General features: G+C 42.5%; 1 protein-coding gene across 3 annotated transcripts in view; it reads left to right on the top strand.

Annotated features, from left to right (window-relative positions):
* The window catches only part of LOC138778788 (dual oxidase maturation factor 1-like), a 37,591-nt gene that overhangs the window by 1,824 nt on the left and 11,423 nt on the right, over nucleotides 1-24,344 (top strand). Inside the window, exons 2-4 of one of the 3 annotated variants that reach the window (XM_069956522.1) lie at nucleotides 19,688-19,819; nucleotides 21,481-21,646; nucleotides 22,129-22,186. In XM_069956522.1, the coding sequence (XP_069812623.1) occupies nucleotides 21,506-21,646; nucleotides 22,129-22,186 (199 nt within the window). In that variant the 5' untranslated portion in view covers nucleotides 19,688-19,819; nucleotides 21,481-21,505. Of the gene's footprint in view, nucleotides 1-19,687; nucleotides 19,820-21,176; nucleotides 21,211-21,480; nucleotides 21,647-22,128; nucleotides 22,187-24,344 lie in introns of those variants that run through there. The other 2 variants (XM_069956535.1, XM_069956530.1) reach the window with 2 other exon arrangements.

Here is a 24,344-nt window from a genome sequence, read left to right as displayed (position 1 = left end):
AGAAAAGTTTAAGTTTGGTTGACTCTCTGCACTTTTTCCTGAATAGTCAGGTGAGCAGAAACTTCATTTAAAAAAAGGATGCTAGGCTAAGGGGGTATGAATATGAGGTTGTGGGGGCCTGCATCAGGCTAGGGGGGTATGAATATGAGGTTGTGGGGGCCTGCATAAGGCTAGGGGGGTATGAATATGAGGTTGTGGGGGCCTGCATCAGGCTAAGGGGGTATGAATATGAGGTTGTGGGGGCCTGCATCAGGCTAGGGGGGTATGAACATGAGGTTGTGGGGGGCTGCATCAGGCTAGGGGGGTATGAATATGAGGTTGTGGGGGCCTGCATAAGGCTAGGGGGGTATGAATATGAGGTTGTGGTGGCCTGCATCTGGCTAGGGGGTATGAATATGAGGTTGTGGGGGCCTGCATAAGGCTAGGGGGGGTATGAATATGAGGTTGTGGTGGCCTGAATCCGGCTAGGGGGTATGAATATGAGGTTGTGGGGGTCTGCATAAGGCTAGGGGGTATCAATATGAAGTTGTGGTGGCCTGCATCCGGCTAGGTGGATATGAATGAGGTTGTGGGGGCCTGCATTAGGCTAGGGGGTTGTGAATAGAAAGCTAAGGCTCACACATCTTAGAGCATCTGACTATTCAGCTAAATAGTGCAGATCCATGTCTTGGGTACAAATTAGTGACAAATTAAAATAAATCAGCTTTGAATAAATTGCAATAGATGCTACAAAATTCTGAAAAACTCAAACTTTTTATACTGATAAGCATTTTAAGATTCCAAAAACTAACAGTGTGTGAATGAGTCCTTAAGCTGGGTTCACATTGGTGGGTGGAATTTAGTTTTTTTGGTTCAGGAGTGGAACAAACCTTTTTCTGTGTTTTGGACCCCCTCCTGGTTTTTCCAATGAATATTGATCAAAAAACCATGTAGTCTCAGGGCCCTATTACACCAACAGATTATCTGACAGATTTTTTTTTGTGCCAAAGCCAGGAACAGACTGTAGAGAACAGGTCATAAAGGAAAAACTGAGATTTCTCCTCTTTTTAAATCCAATCCTGACTTTGGCTTAAAAAAATCTGTCAGAAAATCTGTTGGTGTAATAGGGCTCTCAAACTCAAGTAAATGATCCAAAGACTTGTTCCAGATATATTAGGATAAATTAAGCATAAAACCCATCAAGAAAGATTTAAAGGGGTTGTGCCATGAAGAAAACTGGGTCTAAACTGACGGATATTAAATAAAACATCTTTCCAATGTACAAGCATTTCCTAAAATGAATAACTTTAAAGCTATAGACTTAATAACCCCCCATGTGCTGCTTTGCTGTGATAACCTGTTGCCCTTTTTTATGGTCCACTGGGTATCCACTAGGTTGGGTAACTCATGCTCAGTTTTGCTGCAATCTCCTGATCTGTCCTATGAGTACTAGCAGTTCGTTTCCACTTCATGTGCAATCAAGGGGGGTTATGGGAAAGTGTGTGCACTGTTGCATGGACACAACAGACACAACTCCCCGAAACAGCTGTATGTGGATGGTTACCTAGCCTTGGTTTATCCCTTGTCATAACATTGACTTATAGGGCCACTTAATATGGTGGATTTGGTGGTTTCCTAACAGGAGCTACCCCTTGGCTGGGTCCTTCTCAGAGGGATATCTGGCTAGTCCTGTGTTTTGAGACTCTTCAATGAGGCTCCACAGGCTCTTCTTTTGCATATTCATGTTTCCCAGGGGGCAATGCACCTAGGACTTCACTGCATTGAGCGCTTTCACTAGCAGACGGCAGTGTCGTCATTTAGCTGGTCTCCCTGAGTTCAGCAATCTGTTTCTCTTATGGACACAACAGAGTCACAGATTAGAAAGGGAACGAGGAAGTGATAAGATACATAGGGGAGAAAAACAGTAGAATGATATAAGTTACTTTACTTAAAGGGGAACTATCAGCAGGTTAGCACCACCCCTGCACAGCAATCCACCCCCCTCCCCCCAAGATCATCAAGGGAAGGGGCCAGTCGCAGCAGGCCAGATTAGTGCAGCAGCCCTGCCCCCAATGCCCCTAACAGCTTACCAGGCAGAGGATTTCAGAATAAGCTGGTTAGATATTTCCCCTTTAAAAACTGCACATTTGCACAGGCTGATAAAAAATAGTCTTTTACAATATAAGATGTAACCAATTTAACAAATAGTGCACAATGTTTAATCAATTTGTTGCAATAGGAACTTAAAAAACTTGATTATATAAAAAGGTATAACGTATAATAAGCTGTTTGGTACTATAAAGTTCTGTTAAGCTTTATGTAATGTAAGCTTTTTAATGGTTTTTGAAGTATCCCTAAATATTAATTTGAGCATTTTGTACAATGGGTTCTCTAGGGCCTTTCCTAAGGACAGACTGTCAATTTCTGATGGAAAGAGCTGCATCCCTTTTTTGTTTATGTAGGCACAGGGGCCTATTTCATAAAGCTCATCTCATGAAAGTGAACGGCCGATTCACCTTTTGGGTCAAAACTGTGGGATTATAGGTTGCACTTAATGAAACATGCATACATGAATGCATTTTTTTCTTTATAAATAATATTTATTTGCATAGTGCCAACAGATTTTGCAGCGCTTTAATGTTGTGGATTCCTAAAGCCGAAACTGATTTGGTGCTTACTAGGCTGGAGAGTGAAATGTAAGGCATCAGCTTATTTCTACATTAAGGCTATGTTCACACTACGCATATGTCCGGCCGCATATTTTCGCGGCCGGACATATACGTGTTAAACTCCGGCCTCGGATTTACGCAAGTTGCAGCCGGCTACGTACGGACCACGAACTTACGCCCGTAGTCTACTTACGCTTCCCGAGCGCCCTACGTAGCGATCTGACAGCGGTCTTTTACTTGGAAATCTTCGCCTAGCCCCGGACACCCCACAGAACATTTTGGATCGGCAAAGAAAAGTGGAAAAATGAAGAAATCACCACTACGTACGGGACCGCATGTTACGCTATGGGCGTAAGTTACGGCATTTTTGTCCTCAAACAATGGTCTGGTTCATTTTTTACGGCGCCGTGTACGATCCTGGCGTAAGTTCGTACGTAGTGTGAACTGTGCAGCCGTACATCGTATACTTTCCATTGTATGCAAACTACGTAAATCTCCGCCCGCTTATTCACGGAACGCGCTACGTCCCGAGACTTACGTAGTGTGAACATAGCCTTAGGCTACGTTAACACTGTATAAATTCATTAAAGTGTCACTGTCGTGAATTTTTTTTTGCAGAAATCAATAGTCCAGGCGATTTTAAGAAACTTTGTAATTGGGTTTATTATCCGAAAAATGCATTTTTATCATGAAAAAGCAGTTTGAAGCTCTCCCCCCTGTCTTCATTGTTCTCCTATGGAGAGAGCTAAAGAAAAGACCAAAACAGGACAACAAAGAGTTAATCTACAAATCCCTCACGGGATATCTCTACTGACCATCACCAGTGACCTGTCTGAGCTCGGATTACAGCTGTCACCCAGCTCCGTGCCTGTAATCCTCTGTTATCTGCTTTCTGCTGCCGGCTAACTCCCTCCTTCCTCCTCCCCCCTCCCCTCTCCCTAGAGCAGACAGGGGACGTCTCCTGCAACAAGTCACAATTTTCAGATTTTTCAGAGTGGATGAAAAAGAGGAAGGAGGGGGGGACCTGGGAAAAGGCTTTTTACATGCAGATAATGGCAGATTTGGCTAATAAACCCAATTACAAAGTTTCTTAAAATCGCCTGGACTATTGATTTCTGCAAAAAAAAAAAATACGACAGTGACTCTTTAAACAACGTCCATAGTTGCAGGTTTGCAACCACAGCCATTATTTAATGAATTTGTTGATCGCTTTAATTGCTATGGAATCCTAGCCGGAGTGTATACACACTGTATACACTCCAGCTGGGATTCCGTTCGGCCACACAAAAAATTGACATATCAGTTTTGTGCAACCACTATTCATTGAATAGTGGCCACACAAAACTGATAGTGCAGACAATGTAAAGTGCGGCTCTAGCCGCACTTTACATTGTCGGCTATGGGTAATTGGAATACGGGCACACCTTAATACGCCCGCATTCCAAAAAAAAAAAAAAATGAAGTTCATCCAGCTGGTACTGGAGTACTGGCCGGAATGAACTTAACAGACGGGCGGTTTTTACAGAATGGCCGCTGTCATACAGCATGTGAACCCAGACGCATTTGCAGTGGATATCATGCTGTGAGTCCCACAGGGAAATCCACTGCGATATGCAATACAGTTATATCCTATTATGCGAGATCTGTTGCCAGAATGTAGCCCCATCCTTCTTAGCTAATATCTCCAGGGACTTTAAACATTATAATACATTACCTGCCTGCACTCCGGCTTACTTCTCAGACTTCGAAGGTCACTGGCGTCTCACTCAGCCAGTCAGTGCATTGTGGCGGGAAAGCACACTGATTGGCTGAGCGGGACACCAGTGACCCGGAAGTCGGAGAAACAAGTGGGAGTGCAGGCAGGTAAGATACTATCATGTTTAAAGGCCCAGCAGATGATTAGTTAAGGAGGATGTGGCTACATTTAATCCACTGCGAGAATGCAGAGCGATAGGGCATAACTGTACAGCATATGGCAGCAGACTTCACTGCAGGACTCGTATGGGATATACGCTGCAAATGCAGTACAGAACACAGCCTTAATCTCTGTATCATCTGTGCTGCAAAATGGTCCTTGGGTCACTATTTCGGAACAGCCTTTAACTGGTGGTAGTAGTGCAGATGGAGCAGTAGGGTAGTTAAGGGAGGATCCAAGAGCCACCATTAGTAAAGGGATCAGTCTACTGCTGACTACTATAGTGTTGGAATATTTAAAGGACAACTCCCATGAAAAACTTTTTCCCAGTAATTGAAGCACATTACAAAGTTATATAACACTGTAATATACTTCAATCACCTGTCTGTCCTCCTTCCCTGTCTTTTCCCCCCTCAACCCCCCACCAGGAAGTGTAAGAAACTCCTTCATACCTAATTACTGTCGTCACCAGGCTGCTCTCTCAGCTCCTTCTAGTGACGATGAGTCATCAGCAGGAGGGCTGCTCTAGGTTCTGTCACACCAGCCTCCCCCTCCCCTGCCTGGTCAGGTGACTAGGCTTGCTCAGCTCCCATTGGCTGAGCAACTGTAAGCCATCTGTCATTCTGCAACTCAATAATGACTCGTGACTGACTCCCGGCACATAACCAGCTACAGGACCCCCTCCCCCATACTCCCTCTTGCTGCCGAGTGGACTCAGTGAGTGATGTCACTTGCTTATCTTTCTCCTCACTCCCGGCATGTCAGCTACACAGACGTCTTATCTCTCCCCTGCTGCCCTGACCTAATCCTGCAGAATGTACACTACAGTGAGGTGAAAGTATGTGTGTGCAGCTTCAGTGTGTGTATATAGCAGCCTGACTGAAGAGAGCCAGAGAGGGGGTCATGTTTAGTGTATGATGGGAGTTGTAGTGAATGGAGGGGCAGGCACTTGCTGTGTCACAGCAGGGGGCTGGCTTGTCACAGCAGCCAAGTGCATCATGGGAAGCTGAAACCAGGAAGCAAGGAAGAAATGAAGAACAAGACTAGAAATCAGAAGGTACACAGACGGTGGGAAATTCAAACAGTGACAGCTCAGGAGGGATGAGAAGTATAAAAGCTAGGTTTCTGATTGGTTTTTGATTTTTTTCCTTAGCGCGGGAGTTGTCCTTTAATGATTTTCCTTTTAGCTTATCAAGTAGTTTATGAAATTCTAATTGCAGGGTGTCACACTAAATTGGGCTTTAGTTGTGATATTTATTGTGTTAACTTCTTTAAATAGGATGGCTTTAAATAGCACAGCACAACATTTTGCTACTTCATCTTTTTATCTATCTTTATGTCTTTTCTATTTTTTCTAATTTTGCTATAATATATATATCAGTGTTTTACTAAATGTTTTTATGAGCCATTTTTTGTGCTAATGCGGACTTACCAGCAGCTTTTTGATGATTTAAAGCCCTATTCCACGGAGCGATTATCGTCCATTTTCGGCCGATTTCGGCCGCTACGGACGATAATCGTCTCGTGGAATAGAGTGCAACGATCAGCCGACATCATTCATGTCGGCTGATCGTTGCAGTCGCTTGTTTTTCAACATGTTGAAAAACAAGCGACTGATACAGCAACGATCTGCTGCCGTCACTCCGTTGAATAGGAGCGTCGGCAGCAGACGTTGCTGTATCCTATGGGCGGCCCGGATGATCAGTGATCAGGCCTGGATTGGTAATCTGGCACAGCGGGCAAATGCCCGCTGGGCCGTTAAGATTACCGATCAGTGGGCCCTTTGCAGAGGCTGAGTGAACAGCGCGGCCAACCGCCGCACTGTTCACTCAGCCTCTGCCAGGGTCATTCTGGGCAGGCATTTGGTCCGGTCACCGCCTCCCCCCAAGCACACCTGAGGGCTGCTGCCTTAAAAATCCTTTTGAACTCTACCGCTGACGTCGCTTCCGGACGCGCCGCAGAGGCCGGAGATCAAAGGAGAAGACACCGCCGCCGTGCTTCAGCAGAGAATAGCTGCTGGGGACTGTAGCTGGCGGTGGCGCATTCTTCTCCTTTGATCTCCGGCCTCTGCGGCGTGTCCGGAAGTGACGTCAGACGCCAGGGGTAGAGTTCAGCAGACGTGCCTGCGTGCGGCACGTCTGCTGTACAAAGGATTTTAAAGGGGCAGAGCGGCCATTAAGCCGCAGCAGGAAGAAGAAGAGAGAAGGGCCAGAAGGGAGAAGAGGCAGCTGGAGACCGGAGCCAGGAGGTGAGTATACTTTTTTTTTCACATGGGGGCTGCATAGCCAAAGGGAGCCTATTCTATTTGTGTCACAGGATGGCAAACTATACTGCAGCACAGTGTGGGGTGTGGGGGTTGGGGGCTATGTTATGTGGGGACTGCACAGAGGGGCCAGTATAATACACTGCCCTTTTACTATGTGGGTGTGCTGCACTGGGGGCCCTTCTCTATACAGTGGTATATTATATTATACTATACTGTACTGTATGTGGGTACAGTGGGGCCATATACAGGCATAGAGGGGGGTCTAGTACAAAGAGGAGGAACTCAATATATGGGAGCACAGAGGGGGCCCAAACTTCTATAGAAGAGTGGCCTATTACTATATGGCAACACAGCACAGAGGAGGCCTATATCTATATGGGGTACAGAGGGGGCCTGATACTAAAATACTATATGGGTGTGTGCAGAGGGGCCAGACTACCATTCGGAGGCACAAACTGAGCCTAACTGCTTATACAGGGACACAGAGGGAGCACGGTTACAATTTGAAGCAATACACTTGGCAAATTTTTATATAGATGTGGATAAGGCTGGATTGAGGAGCCTAAAATGTTTGTCTGGTAGATCCTGTGAAGACGAGTCATGGCCGGAGAAAACTTCATGATGGCCGAGTCAGACAGAGAGGAAAAGGAAAGGTGAACAACTTAAGAAAAAAACATCACTTGCAATCCATGCAGAGAAGACGCCTCATGTGAGTCACAGGATATACCTGCACTATAATCATTTATATGGTCTGCAGAACGTTTATACAGTTAGGATCTACTATTATATGGTCACTGCTTAGGAAGAATATTGGTCTTTATATAGTGATTTTATTCAGTAACAGTACAGTGGTATTATAAAGTCACTGTATGGTGGTGATAGTGATCATACTATGACTGTATTACTTATCCTGTATATAGTGGTACTATTGGTAATATGTCCTTATATAGTGGATTTTATTCAGTATCAGTATGGTGGTATTGGTCATTATATGATGGTAATGGTCATAGTGCAGAGGTATTATTTGTTACTTGTAAACTGGTATTATTGATAATATTGGTCTTTGTTTACTGGTTATGCTTAGTAACAGTGTGGAGGTAACATGTATAGTGATAATACTTATCAGGGTTAATATTATATATTTGTTTGCTTTCTGTATATCCTAAATTTTTCCCTAAATTTTTTAGCTGCATTGATAGAAAAGAGATAGATAGATAGATAGATAATAGATAGATAGGAGATAGATAAGAAAGAGATATAGAGATAGAGATAGATAGAGAGATAGGAGATACATGATAAGATATGGTAGATAGAAAGATAGATCCAGTATTAAACAGATATCTAGCAGCTCTTTGATATATTTGATTGCACATACATGTACAATCCCAACATCACAACACCAAAAACATTGCCTGTCCTTAGGTTGTGTGTGGTATTACAACTTGGCTCCTATCACTTCAATGGAACTGAGCTGCAATACCACACCCAAACTGAGGAGGAGAGTAGCATTGTTTCTGGAAGAAAGCAGACATGGTTTTCCCCATTGAAAGGGAATCTATGAGGTCCGTACCAGGTATGGAGTTGTAGATCCCGGCAAACAGTTGTGTGGGAGATATAAGAGCCGTGGCCGTTAGTGCAGTGTAAACTTTTCTAATAAACCTTTTTAATTATCAGCTAATGTGTCTCGACGACAGCTATAGCATTGCCCTGTATCTCAATCAGTCAGAACAGGAGGGGCTGCTGTGGCTCGGTTCCGCCTCTGTGACACTTCAGCTGGTAATAAAAAGAAGGGTTTTAAAAGTTCAGACTGGACTAAAGGTCCTGTCACTTATATCACCCCCCTACACCTAAACCATCAAATTCACAGCAGATCATGTTATATCTTTATTTTTATGTGTTGATGATGGGCTTTGCATATTTAAGTGAAGTAGTGAGGAACTTTGACAATTGAAGCAGAATTTGCTGCAGCGTGTATTATACACCGCTATCCATAATATATCAGAGAGAATATGGTATGTGGGCTGCTGAGGTTGGAGTGCCAGGGCTGATTTTTAGTCCCAGTCCGGCCCTGTCAGTGATCACCTGGACAGCCCTCCCGCAGCTCCCCGCCGCCCCTCCTGCAATCACCCGCTCGCTGCCGCCGCGTTGAAGAGCGGCGACAGCGAGCGGGGAACGAGGAGCAAACGAGCGATGAGAGTGCTCTTTTGCTCCGCTAAAACGACCAGTGAAATAGGGGCTTTAAGTAAAGACAGTGTACAATAGGGATAATTACCCTGCATCAAGATATCTAAAGTTATCCCAATAGCAGTAGGACAGGAGAGCCCACATGTTGTGCTGCTCAACTTCATCAGAAGTTGGATATATAACTGTGTAATACAGCACCTATTGCATTCTGGTTTATGCATGCTAGTTTATTTTAACATGTATAGGTCTGTATTTTCTTTTCTTTTTTTTTTTAATTAATAGCCTGATCTACTAAAGTTATTGATCTACACTGTGTTCCAAATTATTATGCAAAAGTGTTTAGGCATGATAAGGTAAGAATTTTTTTGTTTGTCAAATAAACTCATTGATGCTGATGTGTATCAGAGCTCTTTATATCACTGAAAGCAATTGCAGACACCTTTGCTAATTAGTTTGGCAGGCATGTCCAATTAACCTCTTAAGGACCCATGACGTACCGGTACGTCATGGATCACTGTCACTTAAGGACCCATGACGTACCGGTACGCGGGTCCTTTAAGAGGGCGCCGCGGACCGACCGCATGCGATCGGGAGAGATGGCCTGCAGAAATACACTGCTGGCCATCTCTCCCTGTCGGCAAGGGGGGTTGTTAACCCCCCCCCGCCATGCCGGCGATCGCCACTATTGGCTTATCAGTTCAGATCAGCCAATAGCGGCGATCGGAACCTTTCCGGGCCATCGGTGGCCCAATGACCCCGAAAAAAATGGCGGTCGGTGCTGTCCGAGGACGGCACCGACCGCCATTACTGTAAAAAGTAATGGTGGACACGGTGCCACCGGCCCGATCGCCGTGAACGGCCGTCCGGTACCAGCTGGCCGTTCACGGCGATCAAAGTCACCAAAAGTTATAAATACCTGCTCCGGACCCCTCAGCTAGGTAGCTGAGGGGTCCAGAGCAGGTATTTGTACATTAGTCACCTGTCCCGGGGTCCTGATCGGCGTCTTCCGGGTTAGCGGCGTCCTCGTCTTTTGGTCGGGTCTTCGGCTCCTTCCGTGACGTCCTGATCGGCTTTTTTCGGCTATTTTTGGCTCCAGCGTCGTCTTTTTTCGGCTCTTGCGCTCTGCTGCCCCCTAGCGGCTGATAAGTGTAATACACGTATCAGCCACTATAGGGATGTTCAGTATGTAATAAAGGTTTTTGTTTTTTTTTCTATTTTCCGCACCCTATCGCCGCTGAGTGTTGATCAGCATCGCACGAAAGTGCGCTGCTAATCAGCAACTCCTCCTTTTTGGCGTAGGGTGTTTTTTTTCTATATCCTACTGCCACGGTCTGCTGATAAGTGCCGCACATAAGTGCGGCACTTATCAGCAACACCATTTTTGGCGTAGGTTTTTTTTTTTATACTTACTGTAAGAAACACTACATTACACCACACTACACTACATTGAATAAAGTTTGACACTACACCACTACATACCCCATATACCAATCCCTATATAAAAGTGGCCCCCGGCGTGTTTTCGGTATCGGACACATACGCTATTATTGCCTCCGACACCGAAACAGCCAGTGAGGATGAATGGGGGGATCCTTTATTCCTCCATTCATCCTCATCATCAAATGACGTATCTGGGGGTAGCGTAGCGTACGCTGCCTCCCAGACACGTCTTTTCCGCCAGTACCGTCCCAATAAGAGATGACGGTATGGCGTGAAATTCTACTAACTCTGTGAGAGTACCTCAGGGTACACTTACAGATTTAGGGTACGTGCACACTGTGGAATGGCGAAGGATAACCCTTTGTGCATTCCGCAGTTGGCAGCCGCCGGCGGACTGATGCAGGCGCGCGTCTCCACCCGTGTCATAAACTCCATCCTATGCACAGGCGGATTCCATCGTCCATCCAAAGAATGAATACGTTGGACGGAGAGCGGAATCCGCCCGTGCATAGAATCGAGTCTATGACACGGGCGGAGACGCGCGCCCGCATCAGTCCGCCGGCGGGTGCCAGCTGCGGAATGCACAAAGGGTTATCCTTCGCCATTCCGCAGTGTGCAGGTACTAATACAGTGTATGAAGGAAGGGACACCTGAATCCTGCCCCCAGATGCCCCCCCATCCTCGGAGTTAGTGGAGAGATCATTTGGGAACTGATCTTCCCACTGCTGGATAAAGGTTACCACCCGTACGGATAACTTTTATACCAGCACCCCCTCTTCCGGTCCCTCCCTGCCTGAGCTACTGTAGCTTGCGGCACGATCCGAAAATATCAGAAGCAGTAATAGAGCCCTAATATTTAGCAGCCATGGAGCAGACCCAGCGCTTCTGGATATGAAGGACCCCATATCGCACCAGGGCAACATTTTCCAGGTGACGTCCCCCACACTGGAGAAAGGGAGACCCCAGAAGAAGTGCAGAGTGTGGCGTAACAGGGGGATCAGGAAGGACACCATTTTCCAGTGTGACACCTGTCCTGATCACCCCGGCCTCTGCATACTGGATCGCTTCAAGGCGTACCACACATCATTGGGGTTCTACATTATCTAAATTCTGTCCCTTATTCCTATTTCAGGGGTCACGTTGATCCAGGGACTATTCTGATTGCCATTATGGAGTCGGGAAGGAATTTTTTCCCTGTGGCTACTGTTGTCTGCCTTACGAGGGTTTTTTGCCTTCCTCTGGATCAACACAGGTTGAATTTGATGGACACCTGTCATTTTTAACCTTATAAACTAATAATTGGCCTAATACCCCCAAATAAATTAGAATGGTCCCTTTTCCCCAGCTAAATAGATATGGCCGCCATTCCCTTTAGAGAATACCATGATGCAATTACAAAGCCTCTGTGCGGCCAGGACAGTAGAAACCCCCCACAAGTGACCGCATTCTGGAAACTACACCCCATAAGGAATCTAACAAGGGGGGCAGCGGGTATATGGCCCCCTGGTGACGGCCACATTTGGGATGTGAAAATGAAAAAAAATGGTATTTTTTATTTTCACGGCACATGTTCTACACATGTGCCCATCACCAGTGGGGTCCATATGCTCACTGCACCCCATATTAGATTCCTTATGGGGTGTAGTTTCCAGAATGGGGTCACTTGTGGGGGGCTTTCTACTATCCTGGCAGCACAGGAGTTTTGTAATTGCGACATGGCCTCCATCCTCCATTCCAGTCTCTAAATGGCGCTCTGTCCCTTTGGTGGCTTACCCTGTGCCCATATGGCACATTATGCCCACATGTGGGGTATTTTCGTACTCAGGGGAAATTACCCTGCACGTTTTGAGTTTATTTTCTTTTTTAACCCCTTGTGGAAATGGAAAAATATCAAGGCTAGACCAACATTAGTGTAATTTTTTTTTTTTTTTTTTTTTACTCTAAATCATTGATCTTGTCGTGATTTTTTCATTTTTACAAGGGGTTAAAAGATAAAAAAAAACTAAATGTGTAGAACAATTTCCCCTGAGTACAGAAATACCCCACATGTGGACATAAAGCGCCATGTGGGTGCAAGGTAAGCCTCCAAAGGGAAGGAGCGCCATTTGGTTTTTTGAGACTGGATTTGGCTGGAATGGATTTCGAGGGGCCATGTTGGATTTAAAAGTCCCTTTGTGTTGCCAAAACAGTGAGCATATGGACCCCACTGGTGATGGGCACAAATGTGGAACAATGTGGCGTGAAAATGAAATATTACATTTTTTACACTATAATGTTGGTTTAGCCTTGAATTTATCATTTTCACAAGGGGTTAAAAGAGAAAAAAAAAACACAAAATGTGTAGAGCAATTTCCCCCGAGTCCGTAAATACCCCACATGTGGACATAAAGCGCCATGTGGGCGCAGGGCAAGCCTCCAAAGAGAAGGAGTGCCATTTGGATTTTGGAGGTTGGATTTGGCTAGAATGGATGATGAACGCCATGTCGCATTTACAGAGCCCTCGTGCTGCCAAAACACTGGAAACCCCCCACAAGTGACCCCATTCTGGAAACTACACCCCACAAGGAATCTAACAAGGGGTGCAATGAGGATATGGACCGCTTAATGACGGCCACATTTGTGCCGTGAAAGTGAAAAAATGAAATTTTTCACTTTCACGTCACATTGTTCCACATTTGTGCCCGTCACCAGTGGGGTCCATATCCTCATTGCACCCCTTGTTAGATTCCTTGAGGGGTGTAGTTTCCAGAATGGGGTCCCTTGTGGGGGGTTCCAGTGTTTTGGCAGCACGAGGGCTCTGTAAATGCGACGTGGCCCTTGAAATCCATTCCAGTGAAATCCAGCTTCCAAAAGCCAATTGGCTTTTGGAGGCTCTTCCTGCGCTCGCTTGGCACTTTATGTCCACATGTGGGGTATTCTGTACTCGGGAGAAACTGCGCTACATGTTTGGTGTTTTTTTTTTTTCCTTTTATCCCTTTGTGAAAATGAAAAATTGAAGGCTAGAACAACGTTTTAGTGTAAAAAATACTTTTGTCTTTTTTCACGCTACATTGTTCGGAAAATCTGTGAAGCACCTGTGGGGTCCAAATGCTCACCGCACCCCTTGTTACATTCCTTGAGGGGTGTAGTTTTCTAAATGGTGTCCCTTTAGGGGTGTTTTTTAGGTTTTGGCACCCCAGAGCCTCTGCCAACCTGAAGTGGTACAGTCAGAAATGACCAAATATAACGGAGCCATTGAAATTCACTAAGCGCTCCCTTATATCTGAGGCTTGTTGTTGCGTCAAATAGCGCAATAGGGCCACATATGGGATATTTTTATAAACTGCAGAAACGGGAAATCAATATTGGAGTGCATTTCTCTGGTAATAGGTTCATAATTATGAAAAATATTGGATTACAATAAAATCTCTGCACAGAAAATTAAAATTTTCAAATTTCTTACACACTTAGCTTTTATTTCTGTGACTCCCCTAAAGGGTTAAAAAAACTTTCTGGATGTGATTTTGCAGAGTTTGGGGGGTGCAGTTTCTGAAATGGGGTGCTTTGTGGGGCTTTCTAACACACAGTCCCCTCAAATACACTTTAAACCTGAACAGGTCCCTAAAAATATCTGATTTTGACATTTTACTGAAAATTTGGAAATTTGCTGCTAATGTTTTACGCTTTCTATTGTCTAAAAAAAAATGAAAGATAGTTTAATAAATGCCGCCAACATAAAGTAGACGTGTTGCTAATGCTATTTAATATATAATTTATGTGGTATAACCATTTTCTGTATAAGCAGAAAAGTTTTAAAGTTGGAAAAATGCATTTTTTCACAATTTTTCACGCTATTTTGTTTTTTTTCATAAAGATTCGTTATTAGTATAGACTCCAATTTACTAGAAATGTGAAGTACAATATGTCACAAGAAAACAATCTCAGAATCGTCCGGATAGGTAAAAGCATCCCGAAGTTATTAATGAATAAAGTGACACAGGTCATATTCATAAAATTTGCTCCGGTCCTTAAGGCCATTTCAGGCCCGGTCCTTAAGGGGTTAAAGGCAAAACTGCTTAAGAAGGCTGTCCCACAATATTAAGCAGCCTACATTTTGAGCCAAAATGGGGAAAAAAAAGGATCTGTCGGCTGCTGAGAAGCAACAAATTGTTTAGTGTAGAGTGTTTAGGTCAAGGCATGACTACAATCAACATTGCCAAGTCACTTCATGGTAATCAACGCACAATCAAGAAGTATGTAGCTGATTGCCAACACACACGCTCATAAGGGAAAATTGTGGACTCTTTCCAACAAAAAAATTACGTCAGGTTAAAAGAGCAGCTGCAAAAATGCCTTGTCAAAGCAGCAGACAAGTTTTTGAAGCTGCTGGTGCCTCCAATGTCCCCTGAACAACAAGATGCAGGGTCCTTCAGAGGTTTGCAGCTGTGCGTAAGCCATTCTGTGGACCTCCTCTATTTACCGCACACAAGCAGAAACGGCTCCAGTGGGCCAAACAATACATGAAGACTGACTTCAAAACAGTTTTGTTCACCGATGAGTGCCATGCAGGGCTCGATGGTCCAGATGGATAGAGTAGAAGATGGCTGGTTGATGGACACCCCATGTAAACACGCCTACGGCGCCAACAAGGAGGAGGTGGAGTAATGTTTTGGACTGGAATCATGGGGAGCAAGATTGTAGGCTCCTTTAGGATCCCTGAAGCGGTAAAGATGAACTCCATAATGTATGTGGAGTTTCTCAAACAGCACTTCCTACCATGGTTCAAGGAGAAGAACCGTGCATTCTGCAGCAAGATCATTTTCATGCATGATAATGCCCCGTCTCATGCTGCAAATAACACATCTCTGCATCTAACTGCATCTCTGGCTGCTATGGGCATAAAAGGGGACAAACTTATGGTGTGGCCCCCCCCATGCTCCCCTGACCTCAACCCCATTGAGAACCTCTGGAGCATAATCAAAAAGCAGTGTGTATGATGGAGGGAGGTAGTTCACATCTAAGCAACAACTCTAGGAGGGTATCAGCCATCCAAAAACTGACAAATTCAATGCACAAGAGAGTTCAGAAGCTCCTTTGTGCAAGGGGTCTCCTGTGCAATTATAACATCACCTAGAATAAATTTTTGACTTGAAAACTATTTGATTTCAGTTTGTAATAATCTGCTAATGCTTATAATGTCACAAATGACCATTTTTTTGTTCTTAATACAAATAAAAAGGTTGAAAACTCTGCTGTGCATAATAACTTGCATTTTGAGTGTTTTAAAAAAATATATATATACTGTTATCATAGGCAGTTTGTTCAAAAACCTTTCAATTATACTCGAATAGTTGATGAATGGAAAATTACAATGACTACAATTCATATAGGTAATTTTGGAAAATATGAGAAAATATTATGTGCATAACACCGTGTATACCTGGGTGTGCACAAATAGTAGTGTTTTCTTCCCTGAAGCTTTGGAAGTTTTATGCAAAATAGTAGACAAAGCCAACATGGTGTTCCCCTGGTCTGCAGTTACATGTCACCATTGCTACAGAGTGAACAGAGCCAAACTGCTTCCAGACCCATTCACTGTGTAGTATAGGTGCGCAGAATAGTAGCATAGTAATATGATATTGGCCACTATGAAAATTCCCGCTATCATTGAGATGTCAATTCTATTCAGCACAGTTCAGTGTTAAAGCTCCCATTGAAAGTGCCAATAGCTGAGAAAGACCCATGTGGAAGCACCGCACATGGACACATTGGGGGGACATTTATTATTAGGCTAAAAAATTTTATGTCGTAGATGGGCCGATGCCCGAAAATATTTTCGCAAACACTGGTTTTGCTAATATTTTATTTGCATTTGGTCCCACTGCACCGAATGTGTCAAAAAGGCTAGGGAGAAAAAAACACTAAGCAGGTGGCTCAACCGAAAAATACATACAAAGACGGGGTGCCACTCAATGTCTAGATATCCATAACGATAAGCAAAAAAAGAGACAAAAGGCTAGACATAAATATAATATAAATTATCAAAAAATGAATTTTATTGCAAAATAACATAGAACACTACACAATACAATTAAAAACAATTAAAAGGTTCCAATCAGGAACGTACAAATTCATGGTCTGCCCACAAAACAGGTATTGGGCATCAGACCAACGGGGGGTAGCATACAAATAATATTGCTAACATGACCCAAGCAAAATTAGGACCAATATTATAAAATAATTTAATCAGAACCAAGGCACTGCGTGCAAAAAAACACTATTACCTAAAACACCAATATCATACAAAATGAGACCTAATCAAGTTCTAGATAAGAGGGAAAAAGTATGCAATAACACGATAATGAAACCCCAAAAGTAAATGAGGAGAAAAGAAGGAAAAAACCTAACCCCTATATCAACCCCTGTGTCAACTGATCAAACCAAAGAACTGCATTGGAACACAAATTATTAAAAAAATATATATATTTGTGTATATAAATAAATAGATATCACCCACAAATTCAAAGCAAATCTCAGTGCCTGAGTGGAGCAAGGGTCATGGAGCTAACACCCCCGAAAGAGGAATTTGTATGTTCCTGATTGGAACCTTTTAATTGTTTTTAAGTGTATTGTGTAGTGTTCTATGTTATTTTGCAATAAAATTCATTTTTTGATAATTTATATAGTGGAGTGCACTCTCTGATTTATGTCTAGCCTTTTGTCTCTTTTTTTGCTTATCAAAAAGGCTAGGGAGGGCGTAAAGGGGTGTGTGGCTGTACACAGAGGGGGCACGGCCCCTGCATGCATTGCACTTAACATTTTTCCTCTGGAACTGACGTAGGTTTCACTTTGTTCACATAGAGGGGCTACAGTGCGCACAGGATTTGTGTAGAGGCATTGCACCTCAACATAAATCCTGTCAGCCTCTTTGCCACGGGGACATTTTTAAGCCCGATGCAAAAAATTACGGACTTAATAAATGTCCCCCATTGTGTCTCCTAAAAGAAGTTAAAGTCTGCTTCCAGCTGGATTCATGTCTAGCTTTGCCTCTCAAGGGGTTCTCCGGTTTAGTAAAATATATGTAAAATCATCAAATATATGTAAAATCATCTGGAGACTAACAATTCATTCCATGCATGTTATTACCTTATCTGTATCCTTCCCTCAGTTTTGAGCCTGCTATTTCTGCTAAAGACTTATAAAACTTTGTAAAAGCTTCTGAGTCCATCTCTGCTCACATTTTTTCTGTCTTTAGCAAAAAAGCAGCAATAATATTATTATTATTTGTTTACCACAGCAGAAAGGAACCAGGCCACATCCCTGCCTGTATTCTATTTCTGATCTATGTTGAGCTAGGTGTATCTATCTCAAGTTAAAGTGTCACCGTCACCATGCTTACCGGTGTCCTCTTGTGGCTAGAGATGAGCTGGAAATTTGTTTTGCGAGCTTCGCAAATTTTGAGTGAAACCCGTTAAGATTCGCAAATCGAATCTTAAGGAATTTCAATAAAAACTGCCAAATTATAATAGCTACAGTACTTAGACTATTACAGAAGAACAAATTTATTAAAGCATGTTCTTGTAAAAGTATTCAAAATTGGAAAATAACAATAAAAAAAAGTTTCCACCATGGACAGCAGTAGACCTTGGTGGATCAGTGGCGTATTACTCCACTGTAATGAAACCCAACTTGTATGACACAGTAGGAGTGGAGTGCGAGCACTGATTACGTAAGGTGCACACTCAGTTCAATAATTAAAACAAATTTGTTTAACACAGTAGGAGTGGAGCGTGAGCACTTATTGCCCAGTGAGTGAATAATATGGACTGTGTCTTCTCTGGTCCCAATGAATTCCTATAGGCACCCAGTTACCTGGTAAACTTGACACTTGGTTGACAGCTACAACAAACAATGACTTACAATCAGCCCTCCTATCCTCTTCTCTTCTTCCCTAAATCACTCTGTTAGTTTCTCCCTGCTCTGCCTTAACTGCTGCGTATCCTCTGTAAAACAAACCACCTTATAGAGATGGGGCGGGTGAGGTGCTGACTTCACAGAGGGGCCTGCAGCTGATTGGACAGGCGCTAGGGATTATGGTTATTCCCTTTCTCCCGCCCAATGACGCTCCAGACAGTGTGGGCAGGAATTTGCTTAGCAAAATGAAGCAAATTGATGGCCTAATTCGCAGCGGATTTTGATTTATTGGATTCGCTTTGCTCATCTCTGGTGTCTTCACTGAAGACTCTTCAGCCATCTATAGAGTGACAGCCCACTAAACCAATCACTGGCTGTCTAGGATGGGACAACACCTTTAGAGACAAGAGTGACAGCCTGCTCAGCCAATCCCTGGCCTCTGTTCTGTCCCGTCCCAGTCAGTCTCTGATTGGCTGAGTGGGCTGCCACTTCTCAAGCAAGCCAATGCGGTAAAGATAAAGCAGATGGCACTGCCTAGTTATACACACAGGAGGACCAACCTTGCTCAGTCCAGGACAACCTAAGTGGTGCTCAGTCTATAAACCAAAACACAAGTCCAATAGCAATAAAAGGAGGATGGCACCCTTGCAGTGTTAAAAAAAAACTGATTTATTTGGCAGACAAAGAGGAGATGTCTGGCTTTTCCCTGTCTCTGCCTGCCAAATGACATGTAAGTATGCGTAAGTAAGTATGATGAGTGACATTTTGGAACCGCAGTAAAACAGCTAAACATGTAAAATTGTTTAGCTGTTTTAGTGCGGTTCAGTAAGAACCTGAACTTTACACTAAAGTATTGCGTACCTGCCAAACTAAACTTTTGAAACTTTTGCTCATCTCTACTAAGCACGCATTATTTCACATCCCCTTTGGTTTAGATTTTGAAAATTGCTGCTAGGCGTTTAGCACTGGTAAACAAGGGATAAAATATATTTGCATATTTTATTTAGGATGATTCAATGATGCATAAGGTAAATTATATTCAAAAGGTACTTAACATTCACACGTCTCCCTTCAGGATATGACTGGACCTAAAGGCAGCTTTGGCACATAAACACACAGCACCAAGCAGCCCACATAACATATCACCTCACATACAGGCACACACACACACACACACACACACACCAAAAAAAAAAAAATATTAAGCCACACAACACTGCTCACCCCTCCCTATAATATGAAAATATGTACACTAAACCATAAAAACCATAACATAAAGTGAAACATAGAAACACTTATTCATATGTTCAGAGACAAGTGTATGCTACTATTGTGTTACAGGTTGCAGAGGTCTCGTGGATATACTGTATACTGTTACGCTATAAAGCCTTGTCACCATTTTCCTGACAGGAATCACTAAGGTGCATGCCTCTTAGTAAAGTCACACAGCTGGACTTGTGCGAAGATTTACAGGTATAGATTTTTGCATGACTTGCGCCTGTTTTCATCCATAAACCTTGATAATTTAGGCGTGGAAGAGGCCCATGCTTCCTTTCCACTTTGCAGCACCCCCTTCCTCTGCCCACACATCAGGAGAGCAGGGGTTACAGAGATGGTAAGGATCTGTGCCTTCTCCATGGTGTACAACACCAGCGCAACGTTAATAAATGTTTCTCACAGGAGGAAAAAGTCAACTTTGTTAAAGACAGAGGTCTGGAAAATCAATCATGGAATGATGTTGTGAGAATTCAGTTAAAAGCAAAGAAAAAAAATCTTTCAAATCAACTGGTGCCAAAAAGCGCCAGAGATTTGTATTTGACTTTTATTAAAATTAAATCTCAAATCTTCCAGTATTTATCAGCTGCTGTAAATCTGGAAGGAAGCGGTGTATTTTTTCCAGTCTGCAAAGCAGGACATGTTTTCTACAGGGTTTTGCTACTGTTCGGGACAATTCCTGACATGGACATGGAGGCAGCAGCAGAGAGCACTGTGTCAGACTGGACAGAATGCACTACTTCCTGCAGGACATACAGCAGTTGATGAGTACTGGAAGACTTCAGTTTTGTTTTTTTTAACAGAAGTTAATTAAGAATATCTGACACCTTTTGATATCAGTTTATTTGAAAGAAAAAATATATTGACTGGAGTACCTCTTTAATGGCTCTTTGGTAACTTGGCTGGGGCAGTTTCAGTAACATATGTGTCAAATGTAAATTGAAATTGTTTATTAAAAAGCATAGTACCTGACAGAGGCAGGCCATACCACTTTTGTAAATCAAGAGTTTCCACTTAGATTAGGAGCAGGTAATTGATGAGGGAATGTCTGCTTGCAGTGTCATACTGCCTTGTACCATCTATTAATCACTGTGTCCTTGTTACTTTCTCATACTGTATGCATAACATGGCATTGTTAGTTTTATCTTAAATGACACAGTACGGGAAGGTTTATACTTTATCAACAGGCACTTTTTGATGTTAGGGTAACTGCTGAAGAATATTATAAGTACATTAAGTCACATTACTTCATCTGCATTGCTGAAAACCTGCCTGCAGTCCTCCATGTGTTCCTAAATTAGGTACAATCATCCTACAAAAAACCTTAAGCATTTTGAACTGAGGTAAGCTGTCTATTAAGCATGCTGACACCCAGAGGTGGGGCTTAATTGGGCAGACGAAAGTGACAGACATTGTTAGTCAGCTGGGAAGGGAGTATTTTATATTTGCCACACTGATAATGATTCCATAAATAGTACATATCATTTCTTCACCATATAAAATACAACATACCATAAATGCTGGGCAAGAAGGTCAGCCTAAGGCTGGGTTCACATATTGTAAAATGAAAAGAAGAAAGCAGCATAAAAGTAGGTATAAAAAATGCAGTTTGTTGTTTGTTTGTTTTTTATTTAATAAAGTCTATGGGAAAGAGTCAATCAATACAAACAATGGCCTTGATTTATCCAGCTGTCTTAGACAAAAATTCATTTCTCAAAATGTAATGTTATTTCACAAATATTAATTTGTGCTTGTGAAGGGATAACATACAATATGAGGATTAAAAGTAATACATGGATAAAATAAATCATTGAGACTGTACCTTAATATAATGTGTTGTTTTTTTTTGCTCTTACCAGGTCTCCTGGCCAATAGAAAATCATCATGCAAACAGCGGTTTTCCCGTTTTACTCCATGTGGAGAACACCATTCCTTTTTGACACCCGGATCTTTCAGATTATAGTAATATCCCTGGTCACTGCTGCCACTTTCATTGTCATATTGCCTGGGATCAGAGGAAAACTAGTGAGTGTGTTCTATATTATAGTTTACAGCATATCTTGGGACACTTTAAACTTGACCCTTGTTGGGGGGGGGGGACTCTGAAATCTCTGCCTTGTCCAAGTCCTTGATAAATCAGGAACTGTGGGGATCCAAGAGGCCACACATAAGTGATCTGAATACAGCTCTTTGGTGTTGTGAGTTGTACAAGGCTGTAATATGTAGTAAGGTTACTCTTTAGTGATTTATATACCTCCATATGATGTATTATTGATATGAGTCCAGAACCTAATCTAGACTAATCTCTCGAAAAGCCAAGGGGAAAGATCAGGAAATATAGTTATGCAGCTTACGTTAGCTTTCCCTTTTTCCCTCAATGAATGTATTTAGACGCTGTATACCATGTGTGACTCTATTACCAGTTGATAATGTTGAAATGTAGAATTCTCTTCAAAATAGGAAAGCATAGAATGAATGACTGACCCATTGTAACATATCATTTACAGAGGACTTTCTGGTTGGTGAGAGTGCTGACCAGTCTCTTTATTGGTGCTGTCATCATAGGTAAGTTTTATTTATTCTATTTCATTAAGCTTATTTTTAGACATAGACATTTACTGACATAAACATACATTCACAGGAAACAATTGTCTCTCTTATGGTTACCTCCTATATAGGATATCCATACCTGCACGGGAATAGAGAGGTCTTTATGTTTTACCCTTATACCAAGAGACATATAGCATATGACTAGTAAGCCTTAAAAGAACTTCTTGCCTATAGCAGGTGATAGTGTAGACCCCCTTTCCACAATCTACAATACCCACCTAGAAATAATACCTAATACCATACATAGTAAAATTACTCTAAATTAATTTTTAGTGCCTGGGAACGTAAAACTTTGTGGCAGCTATCACACGCCTGAGTAATTTTACTCACCAAAGAATAGCATTGCTGTTGTTCTCATTGGTTGGCATGCTTGGCCACCACAGAACACACACCTTTTGAAGGATCTTTTTACATTTCTATCTTTATTAGAATCTTCAGTGCTGTGGGAGCTGTGTAACAGTAAATATCCCCCACATCAGTAGAGATGTAGTCTGTAATAAGAGAGTTAGTGGTGTCCTGGGTGTGCACTGAAGTGGCTTTAAGGCCCTTTCTGTCCAGTGTGTCCCTCTAAATCAGGGATAGGGAATAGAGATGAGCATAAAATTAACGATAACTACAAATCAGTATTAGCAAGATAACAGGTATTCTCCCACAATCACAGTATACAGCCATATACCAGATATATAATAGTTTTTTTTTACAGTAATAAGATGAAAGAGCCGTTCAACTCCTTTACAGAACACAGACTGCACAAATCAGTAGTAGCAAGATAAAAGGTATTATCCCACAATCACAGTATACAGCCGTATACTAGATATATAATAGTTTTTTACAATAATAAAATGAAAGAGCCGTTCAACTCCTTTACAGGACGCAGACTGCGCAAATCAGTAGTAGCAAGATAACAGGTATTATCCCGCAATCACATTTTATTACAATGATAAAATGAAAAAGCCGTTCAACTCCTTTACAGAACGCAGACTGTGCAAATCAGTAGTAGCAAGATAACAGGTATTACCCTGCAATCACACAAATAAACTATCAGTAGATGTCTGAACACACTGCCTGTCTCACAACAGCTTCTAAATATATGTTTTTTTATACATTTAGCTCCAACCAGCAAGTGACATGAATCTGAAATCCACTATTCTTATATTCAGGAGGTTTAGTTTAGCCAGCCAATCACATTTAGAGTTTTTTTTTTTTAAAGTCCTGCTTATTCCTAGTGCTTGTCCCTCCCCCCTCCCCCTGCATGTTTATTGGCTGGAAAAAAGCGCCAGGGGATGTGGGAGGGCAAATCGAATTTTTACTGTGTTATCGTTCGAATATTCAAATACACTTGAATAGTGTGAATAGCATACTATTTGCTCATCACTAATAGGGAACCTTGGCTCTCCAGCTATTGCAAAACTACAACTCCCATCATGCCTGGACAGCCAAAGATAAAGCTTTGGCTGCCCAGGCATGATGGGAGTTGTAGTTTTGTAACAGCTGAAGAGGTTTCTTACCCCTGCTCTAAATAAATGTGTGGTGGCAATGAGAAGCCAACAACACTGAGCAAATTACAAATCCATTGAACTAGGCAGACTTGTGATGTACTGGGGAAATTGCAACATGGGTGTATATTTTTACTGCATAATATCACCTACCATTGTTTAGCACGTGCAGTTCATTTTGTAATTACTGTAGGGAGGGATGCGATAACTGCTCTTTAAAGATTTTATGGCTTTATATCTGAATATCATATGCACCAGAACGTGTTCTCAGACTTAAAGGTACAGCTACTGTGGTGCACTGCTGGTAAAAGGTGGAAAATGTTCAAAAAAGTTCAACATAGCATATAGTATAGTGGACACACTCCCAATATGTCTTTTTCGGCGCTCACACACTGCTCTTAAAGGGGTATTTCCAGTTTTTTTGTCCTAAGAATGTGCTCAGAACCTGAGGGAAATATAATAAAGTTATTTGGCAGTTCTATTTATATATTTATTTTATATTATTTATGCATCCACCATTCTCCTAAATAAAGCTCCTGGAGCCAGTGGCGTCCAATGGGAATGGATCTAGGAGAATTGTTGTAGCTGGGGGAGAAAGGATATGTCTTTTTTAATGT

Source organism: Dendropsophus ebraccatus, chromosome 1 (genome assembly GCF_027789765.1).
Source record: "Dendropsophus ebraccatus isolate aDenEbr1 chromosome 1, aDenEbr1.pat, whole genome shotgun sequence".
NCBI classification, from domain to species: domain Eukaryota; kingdom Metazoa; phylum Chordata; class Amphibia; order Anura; family Hylidae; genus Dendropsophus; species Dendropsophus ebraccatus.
Note: the sequence above shows the minus strand (reverse complement) of the source record. Positions and strands in the feature narration are given on the sequence as shown.